A 27,786-nucleotide genomic window follows, 5' to 3' on the forward strand; every position below is an offset into this window, starting at 1 on the left:
TTGTCTCAGCTTCATATAGATAACATATTTATTGAAAATCTGCTTCACCAACAACGGTGAAATCATGACCAAAAATTACAAAACATCATGGTAGTTGACTTTATAAAAATAAACTGCAGGAGTATGTCTCATTGATTTGTACTGGTCTCTCTCGCCCCCTCTCTCCTTTAATGGTGTATGTTATACTCTTCAGGGTAATACCGTTCTAGAAAATTGCATTCCATCCAAAAAAATGCACTTGTTTTTCCTTAGCAGAGGTCCTTAAAGTGACTTTTCCCCCCGCCCTCCCCAACAATAAATATAGAAAATAGCCTCTAAACAAATAAATTTTAGTTTGGTCAGCTTAAAAAAAAAGGTCCATTTTCCCCCTCTTGGGATATGTAGTGACTAAGCAGCCATTTAAACAGTATTCAAGTCTTTGGTGGCTTCGGCTGCTTAAAGCTGCAGTTTTATGTACAGACAATCAACTGAGGTCCTTTTTTTTTTTTCTCTCCAGAAACCAAAGACTATGAGATGATGTCAGGCGCGAATTACTAGTACGATCAGTGCCGCATTCGCTGCACCTTCACTGGGAGCGATCGATCACCCAGGAAAGCAACCGGGCAAAGGAGGTCATCTTTGGCAAGCGAGAGCTTTCACACAGAAGGCGTCTTTGGTGGATGAAACTGTTGCATAAGCTGCGGTCGTTTCACTCGCGGTTTCCGTCTCTTTGGCCTGCTCTTCGCTTTGTTGATCTGCACCACAAAGAATGCCAGCACTACCATGGCACCAAGAAAAGCAAAGACCGGAATAGTCTGTCCTACGTCCTGGTTGTACCGGCCGGGCATTATACCTAGAAAGGCAAGGAGGTTTGGAAGCGACTAGTGACCCATGAGCTACGATGTCTTTGCAGTGTTAGCGCTACCTACCAAAACGATCCAACGGCAACTCTTGTTCAAAGATGAAACAGCTCTTAATCTGATTACATTTCAGACAGGAAGATTAACAACTGCAGACCGATTAGTGAAAATAAGACAGGATGCTAATGTTACAGAAAAGCACCAGCATTTCCACCTTGACCCTATTCGGGCACGTGAAAGTATAACCCAGATTTCCCCTGTAACAACAATCTTCTGTTCTGCATCAGAAGAGAGATGCAAATGCTTGACCATAATTTTACCACTAAGTAATCCCTATAAATCACAGCAAATCCTGATGCCATGAAGAAACTGATTTTGTGCTTGCTTCAGAGACCATGCACGTACACGGTGAGGATGAGCTACCGAGCCAAACCCTTCGTTTTTACAGGCATCTTTTGGTCTAGCAGCTCAGACTGGGAAAGAGGACACATGAGACTTTCAAACAACTTCCAGCTGGGCCTGCAGGGCCAAGTCCGTACAAGAGAGTAGCCCACCATTAGACTGAAAGCTGTTTCAAGTGCTCTACATCATTTGTTACTGTAACACCTTGCCCAAGGCACCATTCCGATAAAACTCTTCTGGACTCTGCTTGTGTGCACTCACACAAGGCATTTTAATTAGCAGGAGGTATCTAGCCACAGCTCTCAAGGACAGGGACTGCTGCTGACACCTGTGGGTCTGAACAGCACCAAAACAAACCTCAACTACCCAAAAACCACCCACCAAAATCTTCCTCCCAGTACGTCACGCATGCTTTTTTCTGAATAAACCATTCATATGCAAAAATATTTCTCTTGCTTCATCAGTCAGCCTTTTACAACACAGCCATACTATTATTTGCATGTTTTTCACAACTGAAAAGCCTCTCTTCTGGCTGTGTCCTGTTTGGGCTTTTTTTCAAAGCTTCTACAAAAAGCAAAGCAAAACAGCAACTTTCAAACTTTTCAATATTTACCTCCAGGAATGTCCCATGCTCCGCTTTCTCCAGGGGACAATGGTCTCACTTGGGGTCGGTTCTGTCGAAAACTGGGCAGAGCCACTTTATCAAGGTCAATTGACAGTAACTTTTGATGTTTCCAAAGGTTGCTAGAAGAAATTTAAAGACAGGGGTTTCTGCCCACTTACTTCAGCAATGCCAGGAATTTTGTAGAAACGTATGGAGAATGTGACAGTTGGAACCTAGAAATAACTCACTAGTTTGGACCCAAATGATAATCCGATCCAGTCTGTAGGTTCTGTTGTTTGCAGACCTCCAAAGTTAAATTCAGACAGCACAGGGACACACTTAGATTGGCAACTATTTGCTAACAACTCTCTTGCACACAGACTACCAAAAGTAACCATTAGCAGCTCCATAAACAAGTATGGGCTATATGCTGACACATTTTCCTTGAAGTGACTGACAAAGTGCCTCACAGAAGGAAGTTAGGCAGCAGTCCAAGAAGCTGCTTCAGAAAACTATTCCAAAGGCATGCAGTGAGGACGGATTTAAGCAAAACCGTTCACTCTAAGTTGGGATCACTCAATCACAACAGTGAAATGACTTGTGAAACTATTTTTAAAATCTCCCAGTTTCAGAGTGTAGCTATAAGGTGAGTCAGAATTATTCACTGAAGAGGCATTAATCATTACTTCCTCTTTGCAACCTGATATTTCTCTAGGAAAGGCATTCTAGCTGTCCCTTTCAGAAGCAGATGGGACAAGTAATTCTTCAGCTGAACTCAAGTGAGACTTCTTGTATAACTATAAGCAATATATATACTAACCTGGGGGCTGTTTCATTCAAAGGCTGTGGTTTGGCCCAGGACAGGTGAGGACAAGCAGGAAGGGACCGGGGTTTAGGGTCTCCCAAGTGAGCCTCGAGCACCTTTGAGTATCGATGCAAATGGTTACCTGCAACTCACAGCAGAGACAGACTGGGTTACCAAAAGACTGGAAGGATAAGAGTTACTGACATTCGCCTCCAGCTAAAGAAAGCTGCTGTAAAACCAGGAGCTCTTTACAGTAAAGACAACTTGTAGCTAAATCTTGGTTAGAATAAACCAAAAGGTACCTTATGAAACAGTAAGACTCTGCACCTACAATGGTAGGTAATGCAAGTTTTGCTGGCAGCATGTAAGACAAGACCAAATGCTTTATACATGCTCCGTAGCTAGTAACTAGAATGTTCCCTAGCAGAACTAGGCATCTGAAAACTCCTGCTCTATGAACAGAACATTTTTCTCTAGTCGAATCACAACTATATCACGACAAATCCCTACAGTAACTGCTCTCTTCCAGTAAAACAACAGAACATTGTAGAGCTCACACCAAACTAACCTTACTGGCATATAACTCAAGGGGTCTGCCTGAGTCCTCCTAAATTCCACCCTGACGCTCCCTCAGTTGCAGACTGTTTGGTAATTAAGGCTCTCACCTTCCATCCGCTCGGGGAGAGAGTAGCCTCCTCCTGACGGTGGTCGCTGCCTGTTTTCGGAATGGCTGAGACTTGGCGGCATCACTCCATAAGAAGTGTACTGCAGGAGGGAATCCAGGAGCCAAAAGCAATCTGTGGATTTCATAGCCCCAAGCCCCAAAACAAGATATGTATTATACCACATTTCAAACAGCTTATCTTTCTGTTTAGAAGGCTGTAACAACATTTCGAAGTACAATCAATTTTTCTGGCTCTTGTTTTTCTCCTGAAGTCCTAGGCCCAATTTCAGAAAGATGCCACTTTCAACAAGCATCCCACAACCCTGCCCCCTCAATACACAAACACAGAAATAATCTGTTCAGTCTTAAAATATATTCTCTTGTGTACCAAATCAGGCTCTTTTGGGGAGTAGGACATAAAACAACTAGTCTCAAATATGGGAATTTCAGGTTGTGCAAGGCCATCCAAGTCCCTGCTAAAATTAAGAGGTTTTTTGGTGTGGAAACACAGAAAGCTCAGAGCTTCTGATACCATTTTTAAGAGGGCAATGGAGAACTAACTATTTTTTTGAAAGGACAAAATAAATACCTTGCAAAGAAAAGTAAGAAAAAGGTAGTGTTTTCAGTGGAAAGTTACGACTCATTTGCTTTTCCAAGCTTAAAAAAATAAATAAACAAATGAAGGGGAAAGGTTCTGGCTACATCCCAGCTAAAGCAAAAGCAGTACCAACAGCAGCTGTGGCACAGACCAGGCTGGGAATCAATGCCACGATATACTTGATCGTGGTTTTCCTTTGCACTTCAACAGCACACAAACCCTCATGTTGATTTTCTCCTGAATTACTACTACCTTAATCCAGAGCTACCCCTAACAAACAAGCAATCCAGCTAGTTAACATCACAATTCTCTAAAACTTCCATTTGCAGGAGTAGGACAATCCCTTATCAGCTATTTCCACCACACAGCAAACTATTTTTCTCAGAATGTCTCCCCCCAGGAACAGTTGGCTGGGAATGGGAATTAATCTTCATAATCCTGGTGTCCCTTAAACCCTCACCTTTGATTTTTAAAGAGGTCAATCAGATTTTAAGGATTTATATGCACAAATGTTAGGAATTTACCTCAGTTAAAGCCACCGATGTCTCTGCAAGAGACACAGTTCCTGGTTCACAACTTAAAAGCTAATTTTAAAGGATTTCTTTAGAGCCTTACACCACTTCTTGCTTCACAGGTCACACTGAATTTAACAGCATTAGGGGAGTCACAAAGTGTCATTTTCTATTACAAAGCTATGTGTCTTCTCTTATGCTACGTGCTTTCGAGAACCTACAGCAAGCACGTAGGCACCAATATGTTGGTGTTACAGCAACTCACTGGAAGCCACCCAAAGACAGGTGAGGAAAAACCAGAGAACTTTCAAAGAAAAAGAAACTATTTGCGAGAGAAAGAAATGAGCTACACAGAAAGCTCCCTTAGGCAGTAAGTTCCTTTAAACTTAAATAAATTAGGCAAGGGATGGATTACATAACCCAATATTTTAAAATGTCAGTGACAAAATCTTAAAAAATTATAAATGTACTTTTCATCACAAAAGGAAAATTCAGGTTGAACATCAAATTCAGTGGAAATGCAGAAAAAGATCTCACATATTGGATTATCTTCTGCCTTTCGAGCCACAGATCTACCAGCTCGTGCTTTACATGTAATGAGAAACCCAGTCAATCTCTTAAAAATATGAAGAGTCAGATCAGACCAAGTGCTAGAAAAAAGGTTTCATAAGGACCAACCACAGTGTGTAGGCAGAGTGAATGGCTTTTCCGGGAATCACAGAAACTGCAGGCACACATAACTCTCACACTTACTATCTGGAGCTGCAAACAAATGCTTAGAAAACCCAAACAGAAATTCCTACTTTCTGACATATTTACACCAGCTGGTTTGTGTCAAAGTAGAATAACCTGAAAATAGTAATGCACAACTGAAATGTTGAACATTACTATAAATCCTCACAGAAAACACTGCAAAGGGAACAAGGCATGCTGATGAGCAAATTCAGAAGATAAAAACCACTGTACTACATAAACATTCTGAAAACGCAACTGGGGAAGAGTGGAAGCAATCCCTAATGGCCTCTTCACAACTTCAAATCAAGCATGTGTAGCTGTTAGTGCTTTCTGGAAACAAAAACACCCCAAAGAAGCAAAAAACCCCCACCAAAGCCCTGCCTCCCCCACAAAGAAACCCACCCCAAAACCAGCCCCCAAAGCTTGTGGAAGTCTTTTGTTGTAACTGCACTTTACAGCATTTTCAGTAGAGCTCTGCAGAATTGAGATTAATCCCCAGTTAGGAATATTTAGAGAGTCCCTAGAAAACAGCTACTTCTGATGGGAGCTGTAAAAACCCCACAGGACAGCTGTCAGCTTAAGACAGTAACTCTTCCTGTGGGTCAAAGCTTACACACCTTTCTGTCGATGGCTGTCATCCAAGCAATTAGAGTCGCCGTACAAAACAATTCTGCCACCACCTTCGGAAGGAACTTGGTAAAGTCCCAAAATAGGGACATTTTCAATTACAGCAGTCTCCTGTTTTAAAACTTCAAGACCTAAAGCAAAGCACAAATAAATTTCATAGCCTGCAAAGCATCAACATCAGTTTACCTGTAAGTCAACACAGCCTACATTGCAAGCTTACACATGCAGCTATGCCACTCTTCATGTCACACAGTTAGGCAAAATGCTTTCAGAAACCCCATGATGTTATGATATTAAGTTTTCCTTTCTTTGGTGGAGAAGCAGAAAAAGACCTCACAACCTGGATTTTCTTCAACATGCTTGAATGAAAAATCCTAGTATTTTCAGCAGCAGGTTTAAAATCAAAACATTCTTACAAATCACTTTATGTCATTTTAGTTCTTCTGCAGAATTCTACAGGACACGGTAACTTAAGAATCAGCCATCACAGTGCACACTGCTCTTTGCCAGCTTACTTTGCTGCCATGCCTACCTATTGCTACAAGAAAATCTACTATGGAACTAACAAAACAGAATAGAGACATTCCATGAAAAACAACATCTGTGTCTCTGTAAGCAATAGCTGCAAGACAAAGGCTTTGATTTAACTCGTTCAGGGGAAGCCCATTTTAAAGACTGCTGGGCTTGGATCTCTCTGCAACTCTGCAGTTACTAGTTACCCATGTACTTTCAATTCCAGAACAAAGAAAAGTACTGTTTAGTAAGAATATCTAAGCCCCAAAAAAAAAAAGAAAAAAAAAAGAGAAAAGAAACTCACATGAGTTTTTTCACCTTCCACCCCAACTTTCAGCTTCCCCCACCTTTGGCAAATTTTGCTCCCTCCTCACCCCACCTGCTCTTTGAACCAGCAGGCAGAGCCAGTTTTCAGTACATCCAGCCCTGCCATGGTTCAGAGATCTGCTTCTCAGCCTTTTCTGAAACACTTGTACCAATACTGTAAAGAGTAATTTTTGAAGGAGTATCTCATTTAAAGGCCTGCCTCCAAAAGCCCTGCAAGTATCCAAATAATAAACTGTCAACCTAAAAGACATGTTTGCAAGATATTTACAATTATAATCGATGAACAGAAAAGATGAAAAAAGCACAGGAACCTCCCCAGTATGAACGGGTATGTGCAGCAAAACCCAGAGGACACCTGGCTATCAACCTTACAAATCCATCTTACAAATCCATCCAATCATTTTAACTCCTGTGAACTGAAAGCTAATAAACAGCAGGAGGGAAACCACCCGAATTCATGAAGGAACTAAAATGGAGAAATCTGGCTTTAGGTTAAAGGTTTCCTGCCTCTAACACCCATTTCAAAAAACAAAATAAGACAAGTTTCAAATGCTAAATATTTAGTCTCCTTTACTTGAGACACTGCCTTTAGATAGCAGAAGCAAAACACGAAGCTCTTTTGCTTCATGAACTGCAATGAAAAGTATTCAACAGAAAAAGCAGGTCTAGCAGGCTACTTGTCAAATTGACACTCTCTCTCTCTCTCACACACACACACACACGCATAAAGAAATATCTAAGTCACCAGCATACAGCATTCCAGGGATATCGTCTTTTCTCCAAAGGCTCACACGGATGAGCTCCTCACTGTTCCAGAAAATTTTTCCACTAGATAATCATGCCTACTGTGCATCGTAAGTAAAAAATACAATGAACTTGCTGATCTTCTCTGGCAGCTGCTGAGTTATATCAGAAGCTATGCATGTGCTTCTGCTCACACACTGAAACGCTCTATACACAGACCTGACCCACGACATGCTAACAGCTCTGGTCATTTAGTCCTACACAGCACTTCCTAAAGGCTCATAAAACCCATGATTTACAATTTTTTTTTAAATGGCCTGCTACCATTACAGTTCTGAATTACCACCTCACAAATGAAGATATTATGATAAAACTAAAGAAAATGGATATGCACAGAGAACAGATCACTCAAGTCTGAGAGCACGTTTCCTGTGTGCCTAAAATTTTCCCTTACGAGAGTCTAGCAGGTGACATTTTGTCTACCAAAATTTTCCTTGCCTATATCCGCAGATCACCACAGCTACCATAACACTCACACCAAATTTGGCAGTGATTAAGGAATATAATTCAGTAGCACCTGAAATCTGTGAAAAATGTGGACAAGTAACACAATTACAACAGAATCCCCTCCCCTCCAAAGATGCACAACACATGTACATGCAGATGTGTTTACATACAGCAAACACAAGACTTCATAAATACACTTGGATATTGTTGTACTATATAAAAATTGTATACAGAGTAATATTGCAGCTGCCTATTAGGCATCCAGCTACGTGTTCTAGGCAAAATGAAAAAATACCTACCTTGTCAATGTGTTTTTAAATTCATTGTTTTTACACCTTTACACTTTGTAACTGCTTGTGCACCGACTCCAAAGGTCTCCTTAAAGCACAGAAAAAAGACAAGGAAGCACATACCTTGATCTTTAAAGGTCTGTGCAATGACAATGCCATCTTCTGGAAATTTTGCAATACTGCAGCCTGATGCATAATTCACTGAAAGACATCACAAAATTGCAGTTTAGACTAAAAATGACACTCCCTCCCTTCCCACCATATGTCAGCAAGCTGTTAAAACAAGCACAGAAGAAAACATTCCCAGGAACACTGCTCTGAATTTGCGTATTTTGACCAATAAGTGTATTCACAGAGATGGCATTTCTAAGGACAGCTTTTGCAGATTCACCTTTACATACTCCTTTCAAAGCTTTCCATTTAGGAGACTCGACATTATCTTTTTAAACTGAAAAGCTTAATCAAATGCCATGAGAAAGGTAGTATGTCACACTAGGTCATTATTTATACTACAGAGAACCTGTCTCCTTCAGTCAACACTGGTGAGCATATAGAGCCCTCAACACTGGTGCCTTCTCTTTTCACAGACACTTTCCAAATGAACCAGCCAGAAGACAAGAGATTTGGAAACAAAGCATGAAAACATCGAGTGACTTGGTTAGATAAAAAAAAACAAGACTGACTAGACCTAGAAAGTCAGAAAACAGTAAGGTCACACAGACATGTGGCCTAACCACAAAGCTTGAACTTGAAACCAATCAAACATATTCATTTCAGGGGGAACAATTCAAAAGATTACAGGAACAGGAATTTAGAAACATTGTCTAAATTGGCGTATTCCAAGGAAAAAGTCTCTATCGATTTTCTCCCTCCAGAATTTCAAATTTCCACATAACTGCAAAATTAAAACCAAAAGCTTTAACTTAGCAACTAATATTTATAGTCTAGACAAATAGAGACACACCCCAACAAGACTCTTCAAAGTATCAGCACCTGGAATGCAAGCCTAACCTGAGGACACTCATTATCGGCTCTGAAAATTTTTCACATACAATCTACAAAGGAAGAAAACATTTAAGCATGCTCATGAGACTCTTTTCACTGAATTTAAGTGGTTTCCTTGGTTCTCGCTCAATCTCCAGTCTCACAGAAAACTGTTTTCCAAACAGCACACTGTAGCCTGTGTAGGCAACAGACTGCAGTACTCACTTTCATGATTTGCCATGGTAAAATCACCTTCGTACAGCCCGTCACTAAAGGCCATATTCCAGACAGAAAGCAGATCATTGAGAGCTGGTATATTAGCACCTCCAGTATCAGGCATCCACCACTGCCTGTAAAAATTACAGTGTAACACAGTTTAACAGTATATAGAATATGCTCCTAGAGTTTGTATAATGAAAAGTCAGGTGTGATGCAGATTTTTCCAGTCACTTAATGAACTACATCTCAAAGCCTTATTTAACTCCAGGGACATGTGAGCAGCTGTCTCGCTTTGACACCAATGCTTTTGAGCAAAAGTTAAGTAGTACTAATGTAAAATTCTCAGTGCATTTCAGTTCTATGGAAAACTTCAATTTGCTAGAAAGAAATTCAGTTAGGCTCTTTGTTTAGCTAAGGTGAGGCAAAAACAATGGTTGTGTCAATTGCTTCCTATTTTTCTAATGAAGCAAAATGTTGCTTGCTCACAAACTGCAGAACAGATCTTTCTAGCTTAACAGTAACACAAAACAGCCTGACAACTACAGTAATTATGAGGGTCTTTATCACCATTGGTGATATTAGTGTATTTTCTCTCTATATAACACACTGGAATGATTTCAATAATGGGTGCACAACTTGGTGATTCTGTTTACAACGCACATTTTCTTTCTATTCTGCTCCCCGAAAGTGAAAACTTATCCATTTTTCTTTGTTTGTCAGTCTCCAATTTCTTATTTCTTTTCATTGTAAATGTTTTTCTGAGCTTTAAAGGATTATATTACAATGGGGGCCTCTGCAATCATGATAAAATAGGTAGCTATTCTCCTTAAGCTGCAGCTTAACATCAATTTTGCTCTTCAGGTAGTCCCTTCTTACAGGTAGCATGCAAGCATTCAAGTACAGCATACCACATTTGGGATTTTTAGAGTAATATCTGCATAAAATGCCAATCCTATGCCATTTTATTTCCCAAAGAACTGGCAGAAATCAGTACCTTGTGTTTTCATCATAAAACTTGACTTTTCTCATCACAGATGTGTTGTACCAGTCACTAAACACTATAAGTGAAAGTCCGTTATCAACATCCCTCCTCAGCTTGGTGATCTCTTCAGGAAAATACTCTTCCTCACTGTCCACCATCAGTAAAGTCCCTGTGTGTAAAAGCAAAACCAGGAGTTCACCGGGCTGTTCACTGTAATGTTACAGCTATTCAAAGAACCCATGCAAAAGTCAACACAAGCACATATTTTGCATAACATCTGGTCCATGTGCCCTGCTCTGGCAGCTCACCTAAAGAAGGCACATTTAAGGATGGGAAATATAAGACATTTCAGTTTACAAATGTATCCAAAAATTAGTTTGGCAGCATGGTATGCTTTTTGAGAGTGCTACTTATGACTTGTGCTTGTGTGGTCTCATGAACTGAATGCCTGCATATGTCGGGTGTATATTTTGCAGTTTGGTCTCACCCAAATGCTCCATAAACCAAGCCAAACTGTGGCAGAAGAGGACAATCAAGAGATTCACTGCTGACCCAAACTAAAGTGCTACTGTAGATGCTCCCCAGTCAGAAGGTTTTTTCACTGCTCCAATTCTACAAGGTATTCTGCTCACTACTGCAGATTTGCAGTCAGGTAGACAGCAATTATTCTGAAACATGGTTTGATGCAGACCTTGAAAACTACAGCTGCATTTTAGCAGACCTGACTAAAGTGCCATTGCCACTTACATATAACCCTCTCCCACTCCCTGGGAACAAGCAAGCACAACCTTCTCTGCATCACTGAAAGGCACAACCAGAAAAATACACTTTTATTCCCTGACAATATGTTTATGCTTTTAGATTGCTTCTAAATATCAAGACATTTTGTTTCTTCACTTTCTGACTGCCCAGAGAGGTGGTGGCATTTCCATCCTCAGAGACAGTGCAAATTTCAACAGGACAATACCCTGAGCAATCTGATCAAGCACTGATGCTCACCCCAGATCTCACAGTCCCTTTCAACCAGGCCAATTCTACGAGTCCAGTCAGTCTGTGTTTGGAAAGCCTTCTGATAAAGATCCCGTAGAGACCATGTTAATGACATGGACGACAGGACAGAGTGCACCCTCACCAAGTTTGCAGACAATACAAGCTAGGGAGAAGTGGTAGACGGACCACAGACCACTGCACTTTTTGCCCCCCACTTCTTCCCATTGAGGAAATTCTGGAAGATCAACAAACTACAAATCAAATGAGGTACAATGTAAGGGTGAATCAGAGGAGAGAGAAGTGCCTTAATGCTGCTCTCTACCAACTATAAAACTAGAGGTCTCAGAAGATAAACTATTTTGCTACTTTTTTAAGGGCTACAACTCAAAAAGCAATGGTGAGATATTTATTGAAGACTCAAGATAAACAAAAGATTACTACTAACAACATTTCCAGAAAACTGTCAGGAGAATGCACCCTCACTTTAGAGTCCACTGAAGAACATCACAGCTCAAATGAGAAGAGGGTCTTGTTGGAGCATGTCATGGTTAAATAGAGGGGCATATTGGAGCAAAAAAGATCACAGACTGCTTGGTTTTTCCCCTTCTTGGCAAATCTATCAAATCTCCTTCCTGATGAACACAGAAGAAACGAGCCACATACTGCTTTGCTATTGCATATGGCTGGATGGAATACTTTCCCCACTCCTTTATTTATCCGCAAAGACCAATGCTTTAAAATGCTACTGCTGAGATAAAAACCACCAGAATGGACACTTTTGATTTCAGTCTGCTATTCACGTCATGCTTCACTTTGTGCCAAATCTTTCAGCAAATACAGTTCTGCCTTTGTGGGACTGAGTACAGAGGGACTTTTATTTAACTCCCTCAGAGGTGGGCTTCCCTCACATTTTTTCATGATAAGGATAGAAAACTGCACTAATTCTACTAGACTCCCAAGCAAGCTTCTGCAGCAACACCTTACACAACCAAATAGGAGCATGTAAGTAATAAATACACCCACTGTTATAATGTTTTTCCACTACCATGAGAATTTCTCTTTGTGCCCCCACAACATTTTTAGTCTTCCAAAAACCAAGCCATTTTAGGGAGAATTTAACAGTATGAAGAACAAGGCAATTAACTCATGCTTACCATACTGACTTGCATCAAAGCATGTAAACGGGGAACCAAGAACCTCAACAAAGTACCCCATGCTCCTGAGGTGCTGGTACATATCCCTGAAGTTTGTGTGGATATGGTCACCATTCCTTAGGAAAAGAGAAAAGTGTTGAATACATTTAAATCTGGCATGCAGAAATCCAATTTAAATCCTCTAATTATAGATTACTTCCCAGTTTCCTTTCTAAAAGGTCCATTTTTTTCAAATTATAACCTGTAGTTTTCCAAGCACCATCTCCTCCTTGCAAAATTCTTCACAAATTACACTGGTTCCGAGTGCTACAGAGAAGAGTTAGTTATACAGTCAAAGCAAGAGATTAAGCGTGTTCCTTACAAAGCACATGTTTGCATGACACCACAGAGAAACACTGCTGTGGTAAAACCAGATGCTCTTCAGGGGACTTCCTCCTCGCAAAAGAGCCAGTAAGAGCAGTTCTAACTGCTAACTGGAAGGAGCACACAGGATCACCTGCAAATAATTGCTGAAACTCAGCAGAGTGTTCCTGTGCATTTGCTGTATCTGCATGCTCCAAGTAGTTTCCCAAAAGCCTGTGTCTTGGTGACTGACTCAGTTAATCCTCCTTTATACACTGTTGCATGATTCTTCCTATGGATGGTTCCCCTCTCCATCTATGAAAGACAACAGGTCAGCTGAGACTTGCCCTGCCTCGAAGAGTCTCCCTCAACAGACAAGGGGTTTCTTCTTTATGATTCAGTCTTTCAAATTTCTCATGTTTTTTTGATAAGCGAATGCTGAAGTGGCTAATAAACTGTCCCCCTTAACTTCCTGGGAGAAATCAGGGCAGAAAAAATAATGCTACGCTTTCAAAGCCAAACAAAAATCTCAGTGTCTTAAATGTGCTTTTATAAGCTTTTCATTTCATGTGAATAAAACACAGAGCACACAAAAAATCCTGCACCAAAAGCATGCAGAGTCCAAGTGCTTTTCATGGATTTCTTAGAAAAGATAATCCCATGCTACACTGGAAAAGGCCAGAGCTCTCTGGCATTCAGTAAAGTCATCCCATATCATTAACACACAATCAAGAAATACTGATTTAATAGAACCTGAGATAAATACCAATCTAATGGATCATTCTTCATCCTCAAATTATCCCTGGGGAAGTATCCTGGTGGATAACGGAGATTATGATATTGATCCCAAAGGACTCGCTTACTACGAGGTGGAGTAGGAATAATCTTCACTTTTATTGGAAGCTTCACCGTTGAAGTCTGCTCTGCACCATTCTTAGACTGAAGGACAGAACAAACTACAGTGAAATCCTTTTTCCCCACAGGAACATTCACCAGTTAACTGTGGATTGTAAAAGACCTAAAAAATGGAGGTATCAAATCTACTTTTAGTCACCAGTCCAGCTCTGGAGACAAAGAGATGACTTTTGCCTTAAATCACCATAGTATTTCTTCTGCACTCAACAGTTTATATTTATGCTCAGAATGTAAGATATTTAAAATAAGTTACAACTGTGATTTGGTTCAATCGTTCAAAACCTTAAAAACTCCTCAGGAGCAATTAAGCATGGTTCCAGAAGAAATGTATTTAAGTAATTTCTTTTTTTCAAAACACATTACTTAGAATTCACAATAAACAAATGAAATTATGAAATCAGCCTCAAAGAGAGGTTTTCTGATTCTAAAGCATATCCACTTTGCAGGTTAATCCTGCTCTCAACTATACAGATCATTATTTGTATTCTTCAATTTTCTGACCCCAATCTAACGTGCTTCAAATGACGGGACCAGAGCAACCCCTTAAAAAGAAGGTATTTGTATATCGGAAAGCAGTTTTAATAATTATTAACACAGAAAAAGCAAAATGCACAGAACTTACTTCATTTTCTGCAGGGGATGATACTGTGATCATAACATGACCTTGAGCAATGCCCTCCCAAGATGCTGCTTTCTTTGCTACAGAGATCGAAATTGCCAAGTATCCAGACCAAGGCCACAACACAGGGGAGTAGGAGAAAGCCACTTCGATATTATCCCCATTTTGGGGGAGATAGGGTTGCCAGTCTGGCTGTGAAATGCAGAATACAGAACATTGGTAAAACAGTATTTGCAGTCTCTAGTTTCTGCACACATAGCTCTCTCCCTCTGCACAAAGAAATAACAAATCTTAGCTTTTCTGAAGAGTATGTCCAATGTTAAAATGTCTACAAAGCCCAAAAGGTTGATGTTGTGTCAGTGAATCAACCTAATTGTGACAGACTTAATGATCTGACCAGAGGCTTTTCAGAGGCAAGACTCTCTAAGAAGTTATATGAATAGCATACGGCCTAAGTGCACCTGTTTTAACATTTTGGCGTCCTGTGCAAAAATTCATTGGTAAGAACCCAAAATATCCCTTGGGTACCAAAGAGAGCTATGGCTATAACAGATACAGGCAAATTACCTCAGCTGTGTCTGAGTATTACCACAAGCTAATGATGTTGGATAAGAGCTCCAATGCCCCTTAATGTAAGCTTAAACCTAAAACAGACCTCAGGATTCACACTAAAATGTTGAAATTAAGCTCATTTACATTGGCTAGAGTTTTGGCCTTATTTAACTTGTATCAATTCTACATTTAAACTTACTTAAAGCTTAATAAAAAAAAAGATTTAAAAACCTCCCTAGTCAACCAACATGCTCAACATCACTCGTGTAAAAGAACAGGTTTTGCAGCAGACCTTGGTAAGTTACATTCAGGTCGTCTTGACCCATGCAAGAGGCATGATTTATAATGTCAGGATTCTTTACTGAGCTTACTTATGCTCCAGCCCAAAAAAAAAAAAAAAAAAGATGAGGAAAGTCTATCCAGAAGATTTTAAATGCTACCAGAGAATACAAAGAAATCTCTAAGTACCTGTCAATCCAAACTGGTTTTACAAAGATAAAACACTACACGCCCCTGTAACCAGTGCATTGCTTGAAAACTTGTAGACAGCTTATGTTGACAAATCTTACTAATCTGGGTGCGTCCTTTAAAATCAAACACGTTGCATCTCTTGCTCTCAGCAGTAAAAAATCTGATTTGTTCTATGAAATTCATAGCTAAAATAGTCTTTTCTGGGAAGCTTTGAGCAACATTAATAGTCAGAACTTGGAACAACATTAAGTCTTACCTTGTCTACAATTCTCCCAGTGACTCCCATACCATTAAGGATAGTAACATTAACAATGGTTGGCATCCCTCCATAATATATGGGCTGAGAACAATAGGGCCACATGTAGGGACATTCTGTCAAGTCAATATAGCTTGGACTCAAACTACAGCAGGATGGAGAAGGTAAAATTAAAAAAAAAAAAAAATCAATAAACAGAAGAACATGCCACTATACAGAGCTGTGAAAAAATTACAGATAAAACATGCCAGTCATAATCACTCTATCAAGCTCTCACCTCACTTCCCAAATCTGACCCAAAATCTTGCTCCCATCCTCTCTAATTTCTTTTTTAAAGTTTTGTGAAGATTTTCACACACACAAACTTTTCAGTACAGTGAGATTGTTCTTATTCTCAAAAGTTAAAATTTAAGTACTTTTCTTTTGTGTTCTAGGTTACATTATTCATAACATCTGAGGCTAGAAGAGAAAGTAATTTAGCTCTCACAGACACTTCGTCCCGTACACTGCTATAACTTAGGCAGAAAATACTTTGACTTTTCATCCATTCTCTTGTCAAAATTCATGCTTCAGGATTAAACAAAATCTGTGGAAGTTCTCGTTGTTGCATAAGCACAGATTGCTCAACTGAGTTATACACGCATCACCTGGTCTCTTAAAAGAATACAGCAGATTATAGTGTATCGTTGATTAATTAAGGATTAAAATTAACCTGGCCTGTGGTTTATAGCTGTTGAGGATCTGATAAGCTCTCAGAAGATCCAGCTTGCCATGGCCTTGTTCAAACATGTTGACTCCAGGAAGTCTACGTGCTGATGCAATAAGTGCCTGCTTCATACTTGCTGGATTCACCATTTCACGCTTCTGAACTGTGCTGAAATAGGAAACAATAGATCACATTAGGTGGCCTTTAGTCTAGTTTCTAGCTAGCCTTGTTTACCATTCTGCCTTAACAGTAATTTGATTTAAAGAAAATGCAATCAAAAATCAGTTTGCTGTAACATCTTCTGTTCACATGTGTCTATTATTACTTGATTTCTCACTGGAACAGCTGAAGAAGAGTGACAAGTTTCTGACACATTTCTCTTAAAAACTAGTATTACGTGAATTTTTCTCCTTACAGTGTGCTCCATGACCAGCAGTCGTTACAATCAGGACAGTATCTTTAAAGGCTGAATAAAATGCTCTGAAAATCAAAGTCTCTGTAACTGGAAACTTGCTGGTATCTTTCACAACATGACTCTTCCAGGGGGGAAAAATACCTTTGCTGTTCAATGAAAACCATACAATTTTATGGAGGAAATACGATGACTTTGAATTTTTGGTGTGTTTCTCAAATAAGGGTTCATCTCATTCTTATGTAGTAGCAATGACAAACACAAAGTACAGACTTGCAACTCCCACCTTCCTTTCACGTACTTCAGTGTGCAACAGATGACTTACGTGATCAGCTAATAGCCATAAAACCCTGAATCCTATAAAATTCCCAAGCACTTAGATAATTATCTGCTACAGGTGCCTACTTTGAGCAGCCTGCTCTTCTACAACACAATTGACTGAGCCTCAGCAATTCAATATGATTAAAAAATGTGACAAAACTACTTTGTTCTCCCTAGATATATTTTCAAAGACCTAACTATTATTCAAAACAGTTCTCAAGTTTTTCCCAGGAATTTTAGAGCTAGCCAGACAAGGTAATGTCTCAGGCAGAAGAACTCTGATTTCATCCTCCGAGTTTGTTTTCCTACCTCTAAACACAATTTAGTTTTATTTGGTGGGTTCTTTCAAGGGCCTTTAAGACCCTCCTGCATCAGTACCTTTTCAGAGATTCTCATTTAAGACCTACCTTACTAACAAAGTAACAGCACCTGCCACCACAGGAGATGCTACGCTTGTCCCAGAGAGCGAGCGGCATCCACCTTTCATACCAGAACCTCTCACTCCAGAGCCGTAAGTAACAATATCAGGCTTCACTCTACCGTAACCTCCAGGCAGCTCCTGTGAAAGAAAATGGATGGATTATTGTACTAATACATAACAAAGACTGGTTGCTTCATCTGGGCACTTAAACTGCAAGTCATTCAGAAGTAAAATTATCAACTAAATTAGCTGAGGTTCAGCATCACAGAATAGCAAGTAACACCTAAAGAAGGCGTTTACAACAGGTTCTCCGTGTTTCAAAGTCAATATTACTGCCAATTACTTCAGTATCTACACTAAGCTTGAAACCACTGACAAGATGATAACCACACTGCTACCTGACTAATGAATGAGGTGCAGCACAAACAGAAACGTGTAATAGTCCCCTTAATCAAGATCACAATGCAATCTCATCTGAAATCACGTGTGCAGTACCCATCACCTCAGTTCAACAGGCAAATAACTGCAATGTTACAGGTAGCATCTGGAAATCCTAGGGTTTTTAAACTAAAGAAAGGACAAGAGCAGGCCTTCCTTTTTGCAGATTTAACCACACAGGCAAGTCCTCACAGTAAATCAAAAGGTACAGGACATTTTACAAATACCTCAAGTTGTCAAGATTAATGATGAGAAACCCTGCAAAGAACATTAAGCTTCTTGCTTAAAGACTTACAGTCTTTAACTATTCTGATCTTTGATGAAATCTTTTATCACTGGTTATTCCACACATACCATCTACACAGGACTGCCCCTTCAAAAAAGGCTCCCTTTCCAAGGCTCTTATTTTGGCTGCAAATGTGGCTGGCCATAGTTGAAATATCTTACCCAAGTGGTCATTCCCCTTGAGGAAAAGCGAGCTATATTATCTTCAAAGTCAATGCCACCAACTCCAATCACATCCATCTGGTCAGCAGGGTTATTGAGAGTCCTAGAACAAGTTGGGAGATAAGAAGACCAAAAAAACCCCAAACAAACCAAAAAACAAGACACAGTCTTAAGTTTACCCTGATAATGGACATGCTGCCATCAGATTTCTGTCAGACACTATTTTTAACCTCCACAGAAACAAATTTTGGTCTTATCTGGTACAGTTATACTTTACAAGCAAGAGCAACTTTTCAGGCAGTTAGTAACTCAGTAATGAACTCAGTAACTACCAAACCATGTATCTTGAAAAAAAAACAAAATCTATTTTTAGGCATTTATTTTAGAAATATACCACAAATCATTCTGGCTTGATCCCTTCTATATTCCTTAAGCCCAAAATCAGTACTCAAAGATGTTTGCTCACACTAACAGGGAAACTGTTAGTTGGAAGTACTGCCATTCTTCCTTTACTAACTTTCCACTGTTTCAATGAAAATATTTGGCTAAGTACTTCACAAACTGCTGTGCTACTTCAGCAAGTGAAAAAGGCAGTGGAAAGAGTTTAACTTGAGTCACTTTCTATAAACAGATTACAGAAAAAAGGAGGAGGGAAAACTTCCTGACCAAGCACAACTACTCCCAGAAACATATAATAACAATGTATTTGCTTTTCTTTGAAGTGGTCATTGAAACTTACCCATACAAAGGGCCATCATTGCCAATAGCAGAGACCATGATGACATTGTTAGCCGTCAGTTCCCATACCTACAAAAAAATAACGTTTACAATAAGGCTCTACCACCAAAAAAGAGACTCTTCTAACACACATACACTCCATGGGGCCTGACATAAGAAAACAGTAAGTCCAACCCCTCTTTCTTACTGAGATTTATAAAATACATCTCACTGGTATATTCAGTATTAAGCTCCAAACTTTCTTAAGATTATGTGACCAATAACCCAGCCTCGACAGCAACACTGCCAATCATACGTATTTAGGTGAAAATAAGAAAAAACTCCTGCCCATAACAAAGTGAGATGCCAAAGTCAAATTATTCTAAATCCCCTCCAGTAATACTCAGGGGAGAGTAGTGAAGTCACTGTCAAACTACATTTTAGTGCAGGTTATCATAAAAAAAAAAGAAGAATTTCTACAACTCAAATCCCTTAATTACCCTTTACAAAGAAAGAGTTTATCCTGTTTTAAAATGTAAGTTCACTTAGTGAACTTAGCTTGTGAAGGACAGATCAACAATTTAGGGAACATTTACAAAGACAAAAACCTAATTCCACCTTATTCTGAAACAAATCTCTTTATCACATATCTGAATCAATTACCTGTACTTTTTACCTATTTGTTCTTAAACAATTTGCTGATAAATTCAGACTATATGTATTTTTACCATGAAATAAATTAACCATGCAGAGATTTAAAAAAAAAAAAAACCAAGGGTGGATTTCAGTTAAGCTTCTTCTATTAAGGGCCTACTTAGTTGCCTGCTTGGGAATCACACTTCCTAGCAGGACATACAGGATTTTGTAAAAGGGCATGCTTCCATAGCTCTGTGAATATTTGAGTTGCGTCTGGGGTTTTTTAACCCATTCCTTAAATATATTCCTAAAAGCCTGTACACTGTACAAAATTTCTCTCATGTAAATGAAACCGTCAGCAGCTGTGGCAAACAAGCAGCTCTGCAAGTCCAGCATTAGTGTGAGGGACTTAAACACCAGGACCATTTTATTTCCTCATACTAACTTTGTCCACAAATGGATGATCCATGAAGTCTGGCCCACCAATACTTAGATTCAATACATCTATCTTCTTTAAAATTGCATAATTAAAGGCATCCAGAAACCAAGATGTATATGAAACCTATGGAAGAAAGAGGGGGGAAAAAAGCTATCATTGGAAAATTCAGTGATTCCATGAAAATACAGACTTCAGAGAGGAGAAACAACACCAAAATAAAGCACAAAACTGACAATCATCTCCTAGCATTTCTAGTGCTCAGTACATATGAGTGATTGCTCCAACACTACACAGATCAGACTACCATACATTAGTTCTGAAAAATATAGCAGATTTGGAAACTGTAAGACATCTTGTACTAAGTCTCTTAGAAAGATGTATCCTTCTCACTTATCAAAGAAAATATGTCAACATTTACAAGTACTTGCAATATTCCTAAAGGAAAGATTAATACAGCATTAATCTGTAAAGGTAGAAATTGAAACACCTGTAAAACAGCTACCTGGTTATTGGTGAACACTCTAAAAATGTGCAGTTCTGCATTTGGAGCAAATCCCTGGCATTCTCTCATGCTGGCTATCACACCTGCTACAAAAGTCCCATGGCCTAAACCTATCACAGGGAGAAGGAAACAAAGCAAGATGTTAGAAAACAAACCATTTCATTGTCAAGGATTTGTACTGTTAAACACTGCCTATACCAAAATTCACATCAATCTAACAGACTTCACAATAACCCTGGGTTCAATCCTAGTCTTCTTGTGTCATAGTTTGCTACTGGCTTCAGTAGGGCCAGAATTTCCAGCACTGTCTAGCCAAACAATCAGCTGATGAAACTCTGAGTGATACACTCTCCAGTCTATCCACTCCTGATTGCTACCAATGAAATCAAGAGCCACACAAAGCAGTCATGAAAGAAAAAGGTTATTTTGGAAAACACAAGTCACAAGGTCAATGTATTTTTATGTAAACTCCTTAAAATATTTTTATCCTGACTCTGCAATAACCATATTTTGTTAAAGATGAAAAATAAGACAAGAAAACATTTTTTTTTTTTCTGCCTCCCAAAAAATAATTTAGCTTTTGCTTTATGGGACTGCATGCATTATATTTCTGTGCTCCAAATCTGCCTGTTCAGCAACCACCTGGGCACAGAACTAATAGAAAGTGCTACAAAAAGCAGGTGCTGCGATGCAAAGAAATACTATACAGGACAAAACTATGGAAGTGCACACAAGACTGAGCAAGATACGTATACACCTTGAACTCTAAAGGGATTAAAATGCCATCTCACTGACCTAGACTGTGTGATGTTAATAATCTGTGAAAGCATACGGTCAGGGCAAGTTAGGGTTGACATATGAAAAAGGAACACAAACATGCTACGGAAAATAAAAAAGTTCTTTGGAGCACCTATGGGCATAAGTCAGCGTAATGTTTGTTTATGAAAACTATATAGATTAGAAAAACTTTACAGGAAGGCGCCAAAACTCTGAATAGTTTAGGACTGCACAGTAAAGAAGGAAAATGCTCTCCCTCGTAAGTATGGAAATACATATGCACTGTGAAACAGCAAAAAACATAAAAAAGGAACAGGAAAGAAACAGCTTTGTGGGGTTTGCCCTCACCTCCACCTACTCTGACAATGTATTTATGCCCACATAATGTCTTCTTGCCTTGACATTTTTCAAATGCTATGATGAAATGTCACATATGATTCAAAGGAGACTTATGCAACACCCTCCTGGAACCTTAATACTCTTCCTTCAATTTGGTATGAGTACAAAGAGCTTGGGACACTGCAAAACTAAGCTTAATATCAGTTTCAACAGATGTTAGTACCACAGCAGCAACAGCAGTTTTACAATGGGAAACAGAACATGTCAGTGTCAGGAACAGTTGGACAATTGCGCACAGCAACTCACCGTCATCCAAGGTTCTCTCGTTAGTCCAGTTCGTTCTCTCCTTTACATTTTTGAAATGTGGATGTTTCTCACTCAGACCAGTGTCAAATACTGCTACTCTTACACCAGCACCTATAATAGAAAAGCATTGCTTTTTCTGATTCAGCTTCATAGCAACTCTATTCTGTCAAGTCAAAGAAAATGTTTACATTTAACGTAGCATGCAATTTACAAGCTCAGTAAGTTATAGATCTTAAAGAAAATATATTCCAATTCAGAAACTCCACCACAGATTATAAATATGACCGATTTCTCTTAAGTACAATACACACAATACACACATACTTCATAAGTATACAATGCATCTCAAAACAAAATATATCTCAATCTTTCCAGAACTGGCACCCAATGAGAGATTAACACAGGCCAATTAGCCTTTCCTTACACTTCACTTGTTTTTTCAAAGAAGGTAATTGCTCTAAGCCAACAGACAAAAGCATACCTGTGTAACCCATCTGCCAGAGGACATCTGCCTGCAAGGTCTGAGCAACTTGGCGTGGGATAGCTCTTAGCAAACGCCTGCTTGAGTGTCGACCCGTTGCATGCCAGAAGCCAGAACCTAAAGAAAGACTTGCTCTTCTCAAGGGACGAGACGACTGCCATTTTTGAGTCCATCTGGTTTCATTGCAGTGCAACATTGGATCAGCTACACAGAATGAGGATGAAGAAAATACAGTATGAGGAAAACCACAAAAGATTACCTTTTAATGCAAATACACACATCATACTGTTACAACAAAAATTTCAGACGAGTGAGTATCCGTTTTCTCTGATCAAAATCAGTCCGTTTTATCTACTAGGGGTATAGTGGTCCATAGCCTCTGGTAATCGACTGTTGCAAAAGAAATGTTTCTACGTTGCAGTTGGGACTGTTGCCACACTTTAGCAAAGGTATAACAAGACCCTGATGATTTTATAGGCAAAAGAATAGATTTCTGTAAAGTAAAGAAAAACTGTAGGGCACTTCTCATTTGCGTAATGCTAAGCTGATGGTCTGAAATAAGGCCGAGAAGACTTTTGCAAAGCAGATCTCATGCAACCATACAAAAATTACTTACACTCAGAATATTTGAGTGATCGGAAGACCTTCCGCTGAGGTGTTACACGCTTGATGTTTGGATGATCTTCCAGTGTCAATACTCCATCTTTCTGTTTCTCATTGATCTGAATAACTTCAAAATCACTAGGATAGTCACTGGCTGGGTTGTTGCGTGGTACAATCCTCCAGTTCTCAATATCACTACTTTTTAGTGCACTTGAAATAAATTTACTTCTAGCTTTAGCTGTGAAGTATCCATTAAAAGCCACAATATACTCTGGAACAAGAGCACAACTTATCAGAACTGATGCTTAAGCTGCTTACTCATGCATTCACATCACAAAGGTCCAAATATTTCTTTTTTTCTTTATCCAGAACAAATAATCACAATCTGAGGCACTTTTTTGTTGCTTTTTGAAATCTGTAATTTATTTCTGCACTATATGCTTTTTTTTTTCATTAGAAAACCTGAAAAACACAACAAAATCCTTTGAAAGGAAGGTAGAATTGTAAATATCATGGAAAGCTGAAATGAAGGGGGCGAGCTGGGGTGACGTAACAGACTTAGTTACATGCAGCAGTACAAACAACTGCTTGATATGCCAATTCAGTATGCTTCTTGACATGTATGAATTAAAGACACCTAGCCTGTATATGGTATCGAGTTTTAGTGCAAATTACTGACACCAAGTACAACACACACAGCAAAAGAAGCCAGTCCCAACAGTCCAGTCCTTGATCTGGATTAGTGATTTGAGAGTGGACCTCAGCCCCAGCTCACACCACCACATTCACCACAGTAAGTCTTCGGCTAACTATGCACAGAAATGTCATTAGGGCCGTCCTGCCTGTAGGCACCCAGGCACACACAAGCTTCACTGCAGAAACATTATGGGTACCTGAAGCAGTAAGTGGACGCAGGGTCAAGGCGATCTTTCGCCATCTCAGTGGTGCCTCACTTTGCCTTTCACCTGCTCCCCTCACAGTTATCGTTGCAATTTTTCCATGTGTGTATTATCACTTCCAAACTTTTTCTTGAACAAACCCACAGAGATTTCTTGCCTTTCTCACCCCTTCAAGGCCCACTTGTGGTTACATTTCATAAAAGAGCCTCAACCATACCACCGTTCGGGTTGAAACAAACAGCTACTAAATACACCAGAGCGACCAGACTTGCCCACCTGAGCCTTCGCACTCTGTTTAACATCCTCTTTATTTCCCCCTCTTTTCCTTCTCTTGTGCTTTGAATCTTGTCTCCAGTTAAACCAAGAGCCTTTCTCTTTTTGAATATAGAGAATTTATCAGACAATATGCTTCCACAGAAACTCTCTGAATGTTACAATTACACAAACAGCACAAATCAGTAACATACACTTGAACTTCACAGGGATATTTTTTTTTTACTGCTTAACTCTTTATTACCATGCTCCACGACTGTCGAAGTGAATTCCACTTTCAAAGTAAGGCGGGAACATCCAGGACATATGTGAGCCTCATGAGAGGAATTCCCCAGTCTGGTACTGAAGTGTTTTTTGCCACAGAGTAAAATAACAACCAGAACAAACCAGATGTTTGCAAACTTCATGGTCATAGAAGAAAATGGTTTCATTCCAAAAATTCCAGATATTCAAATCACAATTTTCTTCTTTATAAACTAGTTCATTTTTGTTTCAGTAAACGTTGCTTTCACTGTGCTGATCAACTGGATATTCTTAAAGCTGTGTCCAAAATAAGTAGAGATTTCATGGTCTTTTGAGGTAAAGCCTTATAAACAGGCTCATTTCTTTCTACGCTTCTTCTCCATTTTGTATTAAAGGATTCGGTCACTCAGGATGTGGTAGCTGAGTCCTGTACTCCATTTCTGATGGCAAAGTTAACTCCCTAGAAGAATTAGCAAAGTTGATTGCAAGCCAACCTGTAAGGCAGGGCAATATAGAAAATAATTAGATTCATATTTGTCCAAATGTGTAGCCTCAAAATCACAAAAGATAGACACCTTTGGCAGTCAGTATTATAAATAATACAGAAAAAGTTGTTCATATGTTTCATTTAGTAATTTTTCACAAACTCTCAAGTCTCTTCCTTGCTTGCCCAGACCACATGTGGAACACTCAGGCATTAACCTGACAACAGAACAGGCAACAGTGACAACCAAACTCTACCACCCGGTGCGTAAAGGGTGTGTGAAAATAACAAAATGATGTGCCCGGCCCATGGCAAGGAAAAAGTAAAGCACAAAATAAAATATTAACATGATAAAAAGTGTCCACAGATGCTTAAAAGAGCATGGTGGCTTTTTTCCAGTCAGAAACATGGCAAATAGAAATTCTGCTATGGCATGTCATTTTACCCAAGGAGAATCAAATTCAAACTCTGTGACAAGGGTTGGTAAGGACAAGAAATACTACAGGAAGCAAACTTTCAGTCCCTGTGCTTGTAAGAGAAAATCAGCATTAAAAAAGTCTTTCACATTTTCTTGAGGTGGGATGTGAGTTACTACAACATGGGCACATGAGAAAATAAGGGCTGGGATTACAGATGTAATAATGTGAAGTTCAAGGAAAGTGTTTTTCACGTGGAGGGGAAGCTTCTTGCCTTTACATTCCGAGGTGCAACAAGCATTTGAAAAAACTTGCAATGCTGGTACTTTTTTAAATTCCAAACATTTCACTAGCAATAGATAAAAAGCCATTAAGAGATGAGTGAATGAGTGAAGAGAAACATTTTTGTCTGGTCTGTCACACCACATGGAAAAGCAGAGCAGAACTAAGTTGCTGCAGTGACCAGGACTGAAAAGCAGGAGCGTTATCAGGAGATTCACAGTATTTAGGAGAATGATGGGCTGACTTCACAGCACAACAGAATGAATCAAGTCTGCATGTGACAGCTGTTACTCTGTTTTTATTGAGCATTCTCAAGTATTTCTTGTAACAGGGCTAGAATTCCCCTCTATTTCTAGCTGACTGACAACGCCATGACAGACTCTGAACTGCTTGGGATTACAAAGCTCCCTTTTCATCCCGAAACTAAACACAGTTACAGTACATTGACACTGATCTTGGCTGAGCTCTGCCTACCTTATCACTTTGTTGGCTTATAAACTCTAGAGTAATAAAATAAGAAAAACAACTGCACAAATGAGCAAAACATTTTTACAGCTGATAACAGATTGTATGTAAGCCCGATGCTGAAACATGATGGAAACTAAGAGCAAGGGAACAGCACGCTCACAGCTTTATTCAGTTTAATACCCTTACCGTGTGGAGCTGCATAGGAACCTAAACTTGCCAACTTGTCCGTCCCCTAGAACAGCTACACTTGAAGTTACTTCCTGTTTTTTCTGAAGCGAGGGTACCCCAGGCCGGGCGATGGGAACTCCGCAGAGCTCGCCGGCTGAGATCTGCTCAGAGAGCAGCGGCGGGGAGGCTTCGGGCCACGGGCAGCAGAGGAGCCCTCCCCTTCAGGGAGCTCTGCCCGTGCCCAGCGCGCCACAGCCAGCGAACGAGTAAACTCATCTATTCGGTGCCCGTTACCGCGGGTCGTTAGCGCCGTCTCGGCGAGAGCAGCCGGGCGCCGTACGCGGCAGCGCCGCCGCTCCCAACCCGCTCCCCGGCCGGGAGAGGCTGAGGGGGTAGCGCCAGCCAGCCGGAGAGCGGGGAGGGCCCCGCGCTGCAGCCGCGCGGAGCACGGCGGCGGACGAGGCAGCCCCAGAGACGAGGCGGAGCAAGCACCGGGAACGGCGACCGGGTGCTGCAGGCCCGGGTGCTGCCCGCCCCGCGCCCCCCAAAGCTTGACAGCACAGCGTTCCCCCCAGCCCGCGCACAGAAGCGGCGCGGCGGAAGCAGCAGCAGCGTCGCCGTCCCACTCTCGTCCCCCGCTGCCCTCTCCCGCCGCGCTCACCGTGCCGCCGCCGCCGCCTGGCCTGCCGCCGCCATTTTGCGCACTGTTTACCACAGCGCTCTCGCGAGAGCCCCATGGCGGCAGGGCGCGTGCGCAGGGCGCGGGGGGGGGGGAGGGGGACTGAGCGGCAGCGCGCATGTGCGGGGCGGTGGCAGGGCCGGGCCTGCGGTAACGGACAGCGCTGTACGGACCGGGAGGCCGCCGCCGTCCGAAGGTTGTCTGAGAAACTGAGTAGTCAGATGTGGCTGAGTCGGGTCTAACTCCTGCAAGGAAAACTTGAGGCGTGGATGTTATCGGCGGCGATGGGCAGGCAGCGCCTGAGGAGCTAAGAGAGAGAGGGGAGTCGGGATGTTCTACAGCTTCACATTTCTCAAGCTTTATTTAAGCCTTTGCTAAAAATAAATGTGTTTGTTTAAATCCCGTTTACAAACAGGCATAAATCATTATTAGCAACACCGAATATATACTTTTTGCACAATTGAAGCAAACCGCTTTCAGGGCCAGAGAACAGGAGGTCAGCGGCCGACAAAACCACGGAACGGGTCTCGCCCCTGACCGCTCCCCATCTTCTTCCCCCCTCCCTCCCAAAAAGAACTGAGAATAGGGGCAGCAGCAACGGAACTGGAAAAGTGTCAAGAGAGGGAACTCCTTCGTTATAAAAATCACAGCCTGGATTTCCCTCTGGACAATAAATTC

At 40.5% G+C, this 27,786-nt stretch overlaps 1 protein-coding gene across 3 annotated transcripts; it reads right to left on the reverse strand.

Annotated features, from left to right (window-relative positions):
- Positions 1 to 27,156, reverse strand: MBTPS1 (membrane bound transcription factor peptidase, site 1). 3 transcript variants are annotated; one of them, XM_074839170.1, is made up of 23 exons: positions 27,091 to 27,156; positions 24,613 to 25,105; positions 23,210 to 23,467; positions 22,594 to 22,797; positions 22,113 to 22,223; positions 20,691 to 20,800; positions 20,195 to 20,311; positions 19,136 to 19,203; positions 18,397 to 18,499; positions 17,498 to 17,649; positions 16,364 to 16,525; positions 15,652 to 15,796; positions 14,376 to 14,564; positions 13,605 to 13,777; positions 12,497 to 12,612; positions 10,365 to 10,521; positions 9,377 to 9,501; positions 8,291 to 8,368; positions 5,777 to 5,917; positions 3,316 to 3,447; positions 2,666 to 2,792; positions 1,855 to 1,985; positions 1 to 832 (listed from the first exon to the last, which is right to left on the reverse strand). In XM_074839170.1, the coding sequence occupies exons 2-23, from the start codon at positions 24,797 to 24,799 to the stop codon at positions 636 to 638; spliced, it is 3,183 nt and encodes a 1,060-aa protein (XP_074695271.1). In that variant the 5' UTR covers positions 24,800 to 25,105; positions 27,091 to 27,156; the 3' UTR covers positions 1 to 635. The 3 variants fall into 3 exon arrangements, with proteins under 3 accessions (XP_074695271.1, XP_074695269.1, XP_074695270.1); XM_074839168.1 differs by having other exon boundaries at positions 2,666 to 2,798; XM_074839169.1 differs by lacking the exon at positions 27,091 to 27,156 and adding an exon at positions 26,448 to 27,069 and having other exon boundaries at positions 2,666 to 2,798.
- Positions 27,157 to 27,786: the final 630 nt, after the last annotated feature.

The sequence above is a fragment of the Strix aluco genome, chromosome 14, assembly GCF_031877795.1.
Source record: "Strix aluco isolate bStrAlu1 chromosome 14, bStrAlu1.hap1, whole genome shotgun sequence".
Classification (NCBI taxonomy): domain Eukaryota; kingdom Metazoa; phylum Chordata; class Aves; order Strigiformes; family Strigidae; genus Strix; species Strix aluco.